The 14,093-nt window shown below is 43.4% G+C and overlaps 1 protein-coding gene across 1 annotated transcript in view; it reads right to left on the reverse strand.

The window, feature by feature from the left end:
* Positions 1–335: 335 nt before the first annotated feature.
* Positions 336–14,093, reverse strand: part of KLF5 (KLF transcription factor 5) — a 35,230-nt gene continuing 21,472 nt past the window's right edge. The window contains exon 4 of the mRNA XM_086934890.1: positions 336–2,820. Coding sequence (XP_086791016.1) covers positions 2,642–2,820 — 179 coding nt within the window. The 3' untranslated portion in view covers positions 336–2,641. The remainder of the gene's footprint in view (positions 2,821–14,093) is intronic.

Genomic DNA, 14,093 nt, shown 5'->3' on the forward strand with positions numbered 1-14,093 from the left:
TCTACAATACAAACTCACTATGTACTCAGATACTCAAAGTGATTGATGTAAACCCGTCCACCTCGATGTCATTCGATTGGTGCTGATGGCCTTCTAGAGCCAGAGACCAAATTGAACAGTTACAGGAAAATTACTTGCACTGCTGACACCATGTAGGCTCCAGTTGAAGTAAAAAAATATCCCTGCAGTCTGTAATAAGAAAGCAAATCCTGCTTTGCCAAATCCTAACCCCACCGCTGATTCGGAGGTAAGACATCAGCTGAAGGCCTTGGAAGCCCATGGTCTTCCTGTACCCTGGAAACTGCAACCGGAAATGCAGAGCAACGGGTCACCAATTATTTAGGCACTTAGGTTTATTTTCCAAAAACATTTGCAATATAGTGTAAATCATTTCAGTCTCTCGGGAAACAAGTCAAAAACTATACAGCTGTTTGCTCCACATTTCCATTGACAGTATTACAATAAAAAAATAAAGAAAAGAGACAGAAGCAAAACAACAAACATTTTCCACACGCATTTCCATTTATAAACATTTTGAAGCCTCTTACAAAAAAAATATACAACATGTCAAATATTTACATTTTGTTTTTAAAACGCCACGTAGCTAGAATATAACAAAAAAATACTATAATTTATTAGAAGTAAAAATAGCATCTACAAAACAAAAAAACTACCGTAAACCACAAAATAAATAAAGACAATGAAATAACGATGCTTATTAAAAATGAGGGTCTCTCGAGACTCTTTTGGTATTTTACCCTTTTTGTTACCCACAGCATCACAGTTTGTAGGTCATATTACACTTCCATAAATGATATCTGAAGTTCTGAATAGCATTGTTATTGCATGTATAATGTATTAATAAACTATGCACCGTAATTTAAGTAAATTACTGCGTCATTTACCTAACTCTACCAGTGATTATACAAATCACATCGGCACTAGAATAGAAAAGGAAATATTTCGTTTTTAATGAAAATATTCTTAGGACTCTACTCAGCATAAAAATGCATCATCCACGGATCCTAATTTCGGGGGGTTGCAACCCTTATTTTCACTTAACAGCTTTGGGGAATGAAGTTCAATCAACTGGTCTCTCAAAGCCTAGTTACCAAGCAGTGGGAGAAGCTTATGGCCGAAAGGTAAGCTTTACCATTTTTCTAGTAAGACACATCTGAATCCAATTTGATCCAAAAAGATGCCGTCCAGTAGGCCAAAACCAAATTCGAGCGATTCTCATGAAAGAAAAAGATGAAGTGCAAATTGTCTTGCCCTCGTTTTCCGAGAGCAGGGTTATGGGATAGCTAAAAATTAACTAAATGTTATGATACGCCGCTTTCCATCCCCAGCATTAGAGAGCAGGTTTATGGGATAGCTAAAAACCAACTAAATGTCATGATACACCGCTTTCCATCCCAATCATTAGAGAGCAGGTTTATGGGATAGCTAAAAAATAAATGTTACAATACACCGCTTTCCATCCCAGGCAGAGGATGATGTGTCAATGACTGGTCAATTCATTTTCTAAAGCCAAAAACTAAGACCACAAGAACCAGGGGATTTGTTAGCAAATGTGGTCCTTCAGTTTATCAGGGAACCCCATAATGGATCCATGCTATTCCTGACTAAAAAGGCTATCGATTGTCTGTTCAGGAACAGCAGAGTACAAATTATTTTTGCCGAATAGCGATTCTGAGACCGAACATGGTCAGTCCACTGTTCAAGCCAAGAGCAGAATGAGTATTCCCAAAACTCACTTGGTTCCTCCTACAATATTTCTATGTAGGCAACATAATTTAGCTTATCATACATTCGGCTTTGGTAAACACTCCATAAACAACCCTTCCTGGGATATGAACCCCACAGTTTGCTGTGTGCTGAGCTGCACAAACTTTGATATGCAACCTTCCTTCACAACAGTCAGTGCGTTCCAGGTTTCCTAGGTAAACATATGCGGATCGCAAGCTCCTTAGTTTTCAGTAGCCCTTTGAATATTTGGAAACATGATTGTTCAGATGTGCCACACATAAGTTAACTCTGCTTGCACAGTCACAAGTAAAACATCTGCAAGAGCAAAAATATGCAGGTAAGCGAGCATAAACTTTGTTCCGTGGCTGAATTTATATTGGTGTAATGTATATTTACATTACAATTCCTACAGCATTTAATAAAAAAGTCTGCCTATACATATCAAGTAATGTACATTATTTGAGTTTTTTTAAAAAATGATCAGGGCACCATGGCTTGTCCTTTGCGTGCATTTGTCCGTGACCCCACTGCATTTACCAAACACTGCCACAACAAGAGCGGTGCTTTGGTCATAACATCACAAAAGTAAACGTAACGCTGTAGTGTGTTGAGATGTAAATATGTGTAATGAGACAAAACCGGCTGACAAGGTTGTTTTACAGGAGACCCAAGAAATGATGCTCTCAGAGGACGGATGACATTTGAATTTTGTTCCAGTCTCATCTCGCCCATAAACAAACACTTCCAGTTTTACATTTCTTCCAGTGCCTCTTGCAGGCGGCAATGTCCTTCCCAACTGGATATAGCAACATAGTGTCTATTTCAGTTATGAGGCAGTAAAGCAAAATTGCATAGATACGGGGGGAGGGGGGCCTCATTGGAAGAGTCCAACTCAATTCTGGTGCCTCTTCATATGTAGAGCCAGGTGGTCAGAGCGTGAAAAACTTCGGTTGCACACTGCACATTGGAAAGGTTTCGCCCCGGTGTGCTTCCTGTAGTGGCGCGTCAGTTCGTCTGAGCGAGCGAATCTCCAGTCGCAGCCGTCCCACGTGCACTTGTATGGTTTCTCGCCTGAAAGTCAAGCAAAAATGGAATTAATAAATTGGAGTCTCAAAATAACATTGAAAGTTGTAACATGATGGGGATCCATATTACATAGTTCTGAATCAATGAACAAAAAACTGCTGTACACTTGTAGATATGAGACAACATCCCTGATAAGCGATACCCATAATCTAGACAGTGTTTAAAATCACGATGCATTCAGGCGCTAACTTGACCAATTCTGCCTCCTCCATCATGATCCCACCTACACCACTTTTACCCTCCCTACTTGTCAATTAGACACCTACGGTTCGCTAGTCAACAAATAGTCACTCTATTGTGGTGCTTGTGGTGTTTTTTTGGGAGGTGAGGCACCACTCGACGCACAAGACTCCTTCCTCGTTCCTTCTAACCTTGCCCTCTCACCTGATCCATGTTTTACATTTTTATTTTTTATTTTTAGAGTTTCATATAGCGAGAACTAGACCAGAAGATATTGGGTATCAGAGCGCTTTACATGAGCATTTATTCTGCACGCCGCCACGCTCCGCTCAACATTTTAAAGTAACATTAAAGTGGCAGAAAATCATACACAAATAAGCAATATAACACTTGGTAAACTTGCTAATTACCAATGTGTCTTGCCTTATCAAGACACAATTAACATCCCAACCATCCGACACCTATCAAGAGTCAACAATGTGGATGATCACTGTTGTGCATTTTGCCAGAACAGGCTCCATCTACTGCGGGTGGCTGATGCAACCATCTTTTTTTACAGTGCTTAAGAACACAATTCCAACAGATTTGTGTTTCCAAAATTAACTGGGAGATAGTGTTGAACTGGCTCTCAAATCCTTCAAATGTAAGACTCAGAGCGCCCATGGCAGCGCTCAGGTTTTTTAGGTTATTTTTAGTAACAAACACATGTACAATATAATATGCAACCACTGGACATTAATAAGTTGAACACATTCGTTTCTGTAAATAACTTAACACAATCTGCACAGAATTAGTGGAGGAATAAAATGCTTCTTTACAGTGATTTTGCACTCTTACACGATTTGTGGTTTTCTGGTGGAAAACTGACATCAACTGCGTTAAAAACAAGCATTGGAAATGCAATAGGTCTCGCAGCATTAGAGTTAGTGCTTTTAGAATTGTTTATGGGTTTTTTTGTAAATCTTTAGCATTTTTGTTTCCTGTAGCCAATGCTAAAGAATTACAAATAAAAAAAGCCATAAACAAATCTAAAAGCTCTAACTCAAATGCTCCGAGACCTATTGCACTGTGTGAGTGAGGGTGAGGGTGAGTGAGGGTGAGTGAGAGTGAGGGTGGGTGAGGGTGGGTGAGGGTGAGTGAGGGTGAGTGAGTGAGGGTGAGTGAGGGGTTGAGGGTGAGTGAGAGTGAGGGTGAGTGAGAGTTAGGGTGAGGGGTTGAGGGTGGGTGAGGGTGAGGGGTTGAGGGTGAGGGTAGGTGAGGGGTTGAGGGTGAGTGAGGGTGAGTGAGGGTGATGCTGAGGGGTTGAGGGTGAGTGAGGGTGAGTGAGTGAGGGTGAGTGAGGGGTTGAGGGTGAGTGAGGGTGAGGGTGAGTGAGGGTGAGTGAGAGTTAGGGTGAGGGGTTGAGGGTGGGTGAGGGTGAGGGTGAGGGGTTGAGGGTGAGGGTAGGTGAGGGGTTGAGGGTGAGTGAGGGTGAGTGAGGGTGATGCTGAGGGGTTGAGGGTGAGTGAGGGTGAGAGAGTGAGGGTGAGTGAGGGGTTGAGGGTGAAGGGTTGAGGGTAAGTGAGGGTGAGTGAGGGTGAGTGAGGGTGAGGGGTTGAGGGTGAGTGAGAGTGAGGGGGCGGAGCGGGGGTGTGGGAGGAGTACGGCTGGCTGCCTGATAGATTGAGATGTTCTTCTCTCTTGGAGATGTATTATTACATCAGTTGACAGGATACTGCTCTGATATTGGAGATTTGAGAGTGACCTGTAAATGTCAGGCTTCGCTGAGTATACCTTGTCTTTCTCTGAAGAGGGACAGTGTTAATGAGGTGTTTTACTGGCTTTGTGGTTTTCAGATGAGGTTAGGCAGGATTTACTTAATGCTGGCAGCCAGGCACAGTTCGATAGGAAGATTAATTTTTGTAGCTGCTCTGGTGTCTTCTGATTCATCTAGGGGCTACAAATCTGCTAGGGTTATCTTCAGATTGGGTGGCAGTACTGGAGGATATGACAAAGCTTGTTAGCATTGAAGTTGAAGAGAACGATTTTTTTCCCTCATTGGAAAGAGGCAAGATGGCGCCCGCTGTGGACGCATAGGCAGATCGTTCCTGCTCCCTCTCACGGCTTCAGGAGAAAAATCTGCTTCAATGTTGCGGATCTGATCTATGAGCGATACTATTTACCGCTGATTGGAAAAAAGTGATTTCCCTGACTTTCTTTGACTTTCGGCTCGCCTGGATTCAGCTCGGTTCGCCCGCGGGAAGTAGTGGGCTTGAGCCGCCTACCATTGCAGCGTGTGGAGTACGGCGTGTGGGCGTTTTTGATTCCTGGCAACCGGCGGCTGGCACTGTGTAGGGCGGGCTAGGTGCTGGAGGATAACGCTGAGGCTCCTGTTTCTGAGCTGAAGCGCTGGAAACGCGGTTGCAGTTTCTCAACATGCCCCCAAAGGGAACGTGTGGAAGACCTCAGCGAACACAGAAGATAAGACTACTGTTGTAGAGGTGAGCGAGGCTACGGTAGAAGAACTTGGTAAACTGGCAAAGGGCGCTAGCGCTGGTCTGCGTGTTGCATCGGATGCCGTGATTACTCAAAGTAAGGTCGGTGCTGAAAAGAAAAAGATACCAGCAATTTTCTCTGCAGAGAGAGTGAGGGGGCGGAGCGGGGGTGTGGGAGGAGTGCGGGAACAGACGGGAGGGGAGGAGAGTAGGAGGAGAAGTGAGGGGGCGGGAGAGTAGGCAAGGCAGGCGGCTGGATACCATTGGGGGAGAGAGCGATGGCGTTGGCGAATTGGCAACTCCGGGGGCTTTAGAACTGGGGGTTCCTGAGAGTAATGAATATCCCAGTGGGCTTCCTCATTTATCAACGGATGATCAAATGCATATGCCTGACACAGAATCTGGTGATAGAGTGGAGAGCGGGCGGGCAGAGAGAGTGAGGGGGCGGAGCGGGGGTGTGGGAGGAGTGCGGGAACAGACGGGAGGGGAGGAGAGTAGGAGGAGGAGTAGGGGAGGCACGGCCTAGCGGCCGTGCAATCAAGAAGTGAGGGGGCGGGAGAGTAGGCAAGGCAGGCGGCTGGGGCATGTGCACGCGCTTTTAAGCTCAATGCGCATGCGCATTGAGCTTAAAAGTCACGGGCATTGCAAGGAATCGCCACGATTCCTTGCAGTGTGGATAAAGAGTAGATAAGTCCCAATACTCTCGCCTTGCTCGATGCGCATGCGCATCGACAGGCGAGACCTAAAAAGGCCTCTATATAATGCCTTAAGATTTGGAGAAGAGAAGGAATACTTGTGGGACAAATGAAAGAAAAACTGAAAAATATGATGTAGTGGGATGCTAGTAGTAGTGCAGACCCAGCTGGGAAGCAAAAAAAGCAGTGAAAATGAGAAACCCCCACCTAAATTACGATTCAAATGAAGAGATTACAGGTAAGGACTTTTGGGTGGGCTTGGGGGGAGGGGCAGGATAGACCGGGGGGGAGGGGCAGGATAGAGTGAGGGGAGGGGTGCGGCTCCCTGAACAGCAGCAGAGTTGTCGCAGTTTTAATGTTGATGGGCGGTTTGTTCATCTAGATACTGGGAGCATAGACAGGAGGCCAGGCTTCTGGTTGTTGTCTTCTTAAACGTAGTTGCCTGCAATCTAGCAGTGTGCTGGTTCCTGGTGTCGAGCTGTTTGCTGATGCCCATAGCATCTTAAAAGATGATCGCGACCTTTTTGTAGTTCTGTCATTGTCAGAGTGAAGTGCTGAACTTCTTAATGCGCTTAGAGAGTCGTGTCACAGTTTGTAGAATGCTTGGAAGACCATGGCCTCAATCCAGGAGTGAAAGATTCAGAGCTTGCACTTCTGAAAGAAAAGGATTACACTTTCTTCAGGAAGCGGAGATGGGACCATGCTCTCGAGGTTATCTGGCAATGTATTCTTTGAACGTCAAGTCTCGGTCAAGGGTGAATCCAAGCAATACTGAATTGTCTTTCAGCTGGTAAAATCATGTCCGACTGTGGTTGTCTGCAGCCATTAGTGAACAGGAATTCAGTCTGTTGGACTGAATTTTAGTTAGGTACCTCAGATCCGCTTCTAAATTCGTTTGAGGCAGGTTGATTGATTGATTGATTGAGCATCATTGGTCGAGAAGATGTCACGGTAAACCTGGTAACTGTTGGTATACTGATTAACCATGAGGTCAGTGAAAAGGGATTATGATGTCAGTGAGAAGGGATCATAGGATTTTTAAAAAGAGGGGCAAGAGCATGGGGCAGCGGAAAGAACCTGTGCTTCACAGGAGGTGAGGAGTTTCTGGGATCTTGCATTTCCAGTCTGTACTAACCATTGCCGGACTGTGCAGGAAAGGTCATTGCAGGTTTTCAGGGTGTGAGGCAGCATGTGGTTGTTGCGTCTGTGCGAGTCTACAAAGGAGTCAAGCAGGATCAGGGGCAGGGAGGAGGAAGAGGGTTCTGGTATGGTCTATCAAATCATCTCTTTGTTGGTACTTCATTGCACATCACTAGTAATTTAGAACTAATCATTATTTCACATCCGATGGGGTTGTCAGACAGGCTGGATTGCTGGCCACAATTCACATAGGCCAGGACATAATCCAGCAGAGCAGATGTATTGGAAGAAAAAAAGATGGCTTCAATGTATAGGTGTTAGCAGCAGCACATGACACTCCCCAAACACAGAATCCACCCTACCCACAGCACCTGCATCTCGGACGTGAGGGGGGGGCCAAAAATAAAGAGATTTCATCTAGCTATTTAAAGCTTCTTCGCCTGGTCACTTAGCCCATGTGCCTCAGAGACCCAAATAACAGTGTGCATTCCAAATGTGACCGCTTTAATAAAAGTAATGAATCATCATCCTGCAAATGGCAAGCACTATTAGAATCTCCACCCACAGCACAGTCCATTGCAAGTCTCTGAAAGCACCAAGCGTATTTATGGAGCTGAAACCCATAACGGGCAGTGAAACGCACACGTCCATTTGCCTTCCTATTAACAGACGGGTTAAATTGAAAAACTATCTTCACTGTACCTATTTTAGCTCAGGCATTCAAGATGTGAGATATGGTTAGGAGTGCCTTGTTGGCCAAAGAGCAGATTCATATTTACATTGAGGAAATAAACAAAGATACTATTTAGGCTGACAATCATTTATTCGCTAGAACTCATGAAAACATCTCACCTTTTCAATAAGTGTCCAAATGCTGGATAAGTTACGTGACGTGACATAATTAAGTGACATTTTTCCATGAAAAGTAGTGAATACAGGATTTTCTTGGACTATTGAGTTAACAATTCTTTACATAGTTCAGGTGCATATTTGAAATACACATGAAATGTAGAACTACACCAATACAGCACATTTACGCAAGTATTAGTATCTCTCACAGAGGCATGTTACAAGGACTTTATGCAGGTAAACAACTAACAGCCATGATGGTTCCTCTGTGTAATGTTACCTTACTGTTCAATTTTAACCTTTGCATCATGATTTTGATTAAACCGCTTTAAAAAACAAATACACATGAAAATGCAATGACATGAACCCTATGTGCAGATATGCAGAGTGTAATAGGTTTGCTATTGATTACCTTTGTTCAGGGAAGGGGAGAGGGATATCATGAACCAAGTCAAGGCTTTGCCCTTGTGACTCATGGGCCCCCTCCACCCAACTACAATGCCAGAAAAAACATATCACAGGCTTAACATCTGCATATATAGTATAGATTACTCGTTTGAGTGTTTTAGTGCACTTAACAACCCATATTTAACAAGAAACCCTGAAATACGGAAAGGAGTTCACAAATGCCTGTGATTTAGGGTTTTAAATATCATAATAATGGCCCCCAACCCGCTCTGCACAGCTTTAACATTGTTAGGGCCATTAAGATAATTGATGCAGCAATGGAGGACTAAAATATGCAAGACAGTCATCCAAAGTACACAACAAGAAAAGGCAAATTAAGCCACACTTACTGGCAGTTTAAACTTGAGCCATTCCACCTAGAAACACTTTTCAGTGAACTCTTCAAATAATGCGGCAAGTGTGACAAATCCATAAATGTTTGTTAAATATTGCAGCCACAGAATATCATAATTCCAATGGCCCCAACACCATTGCTCCATTGCATTATCTACAATACATTCACGAAAGGTAAACAAAAGCTAACCTTTCCAATTCCAATCGTAGTCCATTATTAGCCACACGTTAAAGACAACAGCTTCAACGACGTCCCCCTTCTACAGACAAAATGCATGTTTTTTTTACTTTAGCACCACTATAGGTGAGCTTTCTAAAATTCTACAGTTTTCACTATAAAATTAAGTGCTGTTCCTTTTATACAGTAGTCTACCAAACATAGCCTAGTATTTCACTTACTATTTTCATTCAACATTTTGAACATACAAAAAATTCCATTTCAAGCAAAGTACCCCAACATAAACATGTAAAAAAACTTTCGATATTGGGTAACATGCAATATCATTGTATGGTTTTTGAGGGCACATACAAACTACTGGGCCATCGGTTTATGTCACCAGATGTCCTTTATGCCAATTAAGCACCATAACACACAATTATGCAGTATATATATATATATATATATATATATATATATATATATATATATATATATATATATATATATATATATATATACATATATATACACACACATACACACATACACATACACACACATACACACACACACACACACACACACACACACACATATATACACACATGCTATATACATGTGTTATGAAAGTAACACAGAGAAAAGGAATGTTGAGTGGGACTGTTCAGGTTACCATACTGCTTGAGCTTCTGCAAGCTTACAAAATACCAAGCTACTCAAACTCCTGTCCATGATGCACGTTCAGTAGTGGGGAACTCAATTCTGAAATATAGTAGCTACAAAAAAGAAACTGGTCTGAGAATCCATCACGCAGAAAAAGTGTTGCTTATCTCTAGAATTAAAAAAAAATGTTTCTTATCCTCTATAATAAACGCCTAGCGTCTGGTTTCCTACATGATCTATGACTGGAAAAACATTTTTTTTACAGTAACAGCGGAGTATTCCTCCCACTTCAAGTTATGGGAATACTGCATTTGTTTAAAAAAAAAAGTCATCACTCTGCAAGCAGAGGGAGGTGGTTCCAAATGTAAGCAAATTAGCAGACTCCTGGCCTTAATTCGCGAGCCAGAAAAAGGCAGGTTATACTATGCTTCTGGGAAACAAAACACGGTCCTGTAAATTGGACTTCAACGAGGCAAGATTTCACAAGCACTGCCGTCAATTTACTGAAACCTTTTCCACGATCACAAACTTTTTTATACTCAAATGCAAGATAAGTTACCGGCAGGGGAGGTTGGCAGGGGAGGTTGACAGAGATTAGAGTGCACAATTCTGGGTTCCAATTCGTCTATCTGAAAGGTGCTTATGCATGCTAGTCAATGAAGCCAGGTGTCTTTCGGCCTCAAGCTAAATTGGCAGGGTTTTTTTAAATTTGATATATTAAATTGAGAGGGAATTCATCCTGGGCTTCCATATAGGACTGCCAGGTTAGCATGAATAAGGCATGCAAAGGACGCTTTGAAAAAGCATCAAGTGTTGAACAATGGCTGGCATCAAAGAGAAAACATTTGCGTACATTCGTACCAGTATCTATCTGCTAAACCCTTGCTCGCTTCAGTGTACCGTGCCTGGTGTGCCTGGTGCTGGTTAATAAAATAAGCCTTGGGTGTGCAGTAGGGTGATCACATCTCCCTACAGGTCATTAGGGCACAGTTTGCATTTCTGGACTTGTGTGGCTGCCTTATGAATTCTATGTGTTATCTCGTATAACTCCCTCTGAACTAATTCGACTAAGACTTGAAATCAAAGATTTGTAAGTTAACATTCCAGGACTGGAGTTTGTGTCTGAAATGAACTGGAATGAGGTGGTCATCATAATGTGTGGAGGAAAGGGCTAGCATGCACAATAAAAGTATCTACTTAGAAGCACGCTCAATGGCAAAAAAAGAGCACGTGCCTAAAGCTGGACGAGAATCCTTCCGAGCACGTTCAAGGAATATCAAAGCAGATCCTCTTTGGCTGTAACTGCAAATGTAGCCAAGATATGTATTTGGAGTGACAGCACTATCAGAATACATACATTTATGTTGTTTGCACTTTTTTGCACGTTCATAAAGTACCAACAAGGCCAGTGCATTAGAGGGCTATCTATATATGAGCATCAGACTACATTACTCAGTCACTTTTTTCAATGTATTTATTAGACACTGAAGATGAAGTAATATTCCCAGAATCATATGATGCTGAGCTGGTGCCGGACTCGAACCTGGTTGCCCAGTTCCAAAGTTTGCAGCTCTAGCCGCCTCGCCATATCTCCTTCTCCAGGCAACCAGCCCCTTTAGTTTTATATGAACGTGTGGATGTGGCTGAAAAAACAAAAAGCTACTCATGTGACCCAAATCAATGATGGCACAAGTTAAGGTCTGCATACATTTTGCATTCCCAGCTTAGAAATATCATCTCCTTCGATTGACCTGTATTGTTATTTTACTCCACAGTGCATAGTGACCCTCATACGATCAGTAGTGCGCCTTTGGAGATGGGCGCCTCGCGACAAAAAAATGGCTACGGAAGCCTGAGACGAAATTGAGCTCTGGCTCATAATCGAGCTCTAAAGCAACGCAACCTCGACCCCAACCTGCCCCCCCATCTCAAAAGGGAACTGATCCCCAAGACTAACATCACACTTCACGGGATATCGTGCATACGACCTACTTTAGCAAAAACATGTTTACGTCTTTTTTGGAAGTGACAGTGGACTAGCCAAGTATTGTAAACATCCAGTTTAAAAACCTCGAACCAATGTACATTTCAGAGGCTCGGCCCTTAATTAGAGGTGTTAGCGGTGACAGGTTATAAATAATTCAGGCCCACGGTGGAAACTGTACCGAGGTACTCGGAGGCTAGTGTAAGCCGGACACAGATGCTGACGGCAGATAAGGGTCGGGCACATTTAAATCTGCCTGTTCGTTTCTGCACCTCTCATAACGCCCGAGCCTCCCTCTCTGCTCGGTCCCGGGCTTTTTTGAATCCAGACATTCCTTGCACGTTTCCTATCTTTCAGCAAAGACAGGGTTCTGGTCCACTGGGAAACAAGCAGCAACACGCTGGCTGACACGCATCTCTGTCTGCGGCCAAGAAGACCGCAGAGAACCGGCAGAGGCCCACTCGATTAATGACGGGCAGATAAAGAGAGCGAATGCGAGGGTCCCCGAACAAAAGCCACCAGGAACCACCCCTTCCATCTATCACTGAACGCCATCGGGAAAACAACCCGGAGAAGTCAACCTACCGGGTCAACAGTGCTCTTATCAGCAATCAGATGTCCTGGGGGCGACATGGAATCCTCTCAGCGGCAGATAAACAACAAGGTTGGAAAGGGTCTGCAGTTTAAAAAGATGTTACTGCCTTTCCACCTCTCTTAATCAGGCATTGACTCCACCCTCCCAAAAAGACAATATAGTAGTTAGGAGGGGGAAAACGTTTACAATTATCCGGTTTATATACCTGTATAAAGGCATCCAAAAACATAATCACACACGCGTAGCCCTTAACTATCATGTAGCATCGCAACAACCACCAAATGCGCCGTTTCTCCCCACTGATACTCGTCGAATAGAAGGTTCCACAAAGTAGGCCGCCATTTGCAACATCCCCGTGCTGTGCGCGAGCACGTCTAGAGGCCCCATGCGCACTAATCCTACATCTAGGCCCTGCGGAGTCCACAATGACGTTATGTTTGCATTAATTATTTGTAAGCCTCCTGCTGCCGAGCAATAGTGGTGTGAGCTCCGGGTCTGTTTTGCCTGCTTATAGAAATCATCAACCTTTAAGCGTGCACCAAACACCATATCGCGTGACAGCTGAAAGCCAGTATCACCTTTCCCTGTGAAGGGATGAAAGAGAATACAAACCTCTCCTTTACCCATGTATCAAAGGAAAGAAAAGGGAAACAACAGTCCAAAGAATCAAAAAGGCGGCCAAAAATAGGACTAGCAAAAGCGGGAACATATATATTACTATTATCTTTCTGAGCAGGAAGACTTTCTGGCGAAGGAATATTTTTCTTCTAGACGGACTGTGATATAAACAAGATTTAACAATGTAATGTGATGGGATTCGTATTTTAGGTCTAAGAACGCCTACAGGAATTCCAGTGACACTACGCCACTTTCATGTAGTAAATATGTGGTTTGTCACATACCTAAAGTCCAAGTCCACTTCTTCATAATGCATTCAATAATGCAATGCAACCTGTTGTTAAGCATGGCCAACTTTAGCAGAGGACGGGAACGAGAGACACAATGAAGAAGGGTTTTTCCTAGGATCACTTTTTGTCCAAGCAAGGAATGCCACGCTCGGAGCTATAGTCTCTAGGACGCAAAACTCAATTTCATCAGTAAACCAAGTCTCATGGACTTCTATCCTCATTGCAGTACGTGGAGATGCTCATTTTGTACCAGAGGAGGTAGGTGGTTAACTTGGAGAGGAAATGGCAGCCAACCTTTGCCAGTTTTTCACCCTGCTACAGGAATGAGGCTCTCACCTAAGGGACCACATTGCAATTTTAAAATCAAAAACTATTCTGAAGACTCAAGTGAGAAGAAATGCTGCTGGCACCACCAAAGGAACCCTTCGTATCCTTTTGGGGGAGGGTTTGGGGGTATATTTGATAGCTTTAAGGATCAGGGCAGCCTCCCATAAGGTGAAGAAAGGCATTAAAAGGCAAGGTGTTTTCCATAGCTGAAGGACTATTTTGTATCCGCTGTAGTCCCTTGCTGCCTAAAAGGGGAAACTGTAGTGTCATCTTGGGAGGCCACACAGTCTAGTATTTCCCAACACCCAGGAAGGAATGGGAAACAGTAGCTGCCTGGCAAGACAATAGTGTGCCACCTCTTCCTACGCTAACAAGACCTGCAAGAGAAATGCAAATTGATTTGCCATTATAATAATAAATGAATATGTATTAGAAAGGGTGCCCTAGTAACGGTCAGACTGATTCAAGGACCTGTGAAGCCA

Source organism: Lissotriton vulgaris, chromosome 8 (assembly GCF_964263255.1).
Source record: "Lissotriton vulgaris chromosome 8, aLisVul1.2, whole genome shotgun sequence".
NCBI classification, from domain to species: Eukaryota; Metazoa; Chordata; class Amphibia; order Caudata; family Salamandridae; genus Lissotriton; species Lissotriton vulgaris.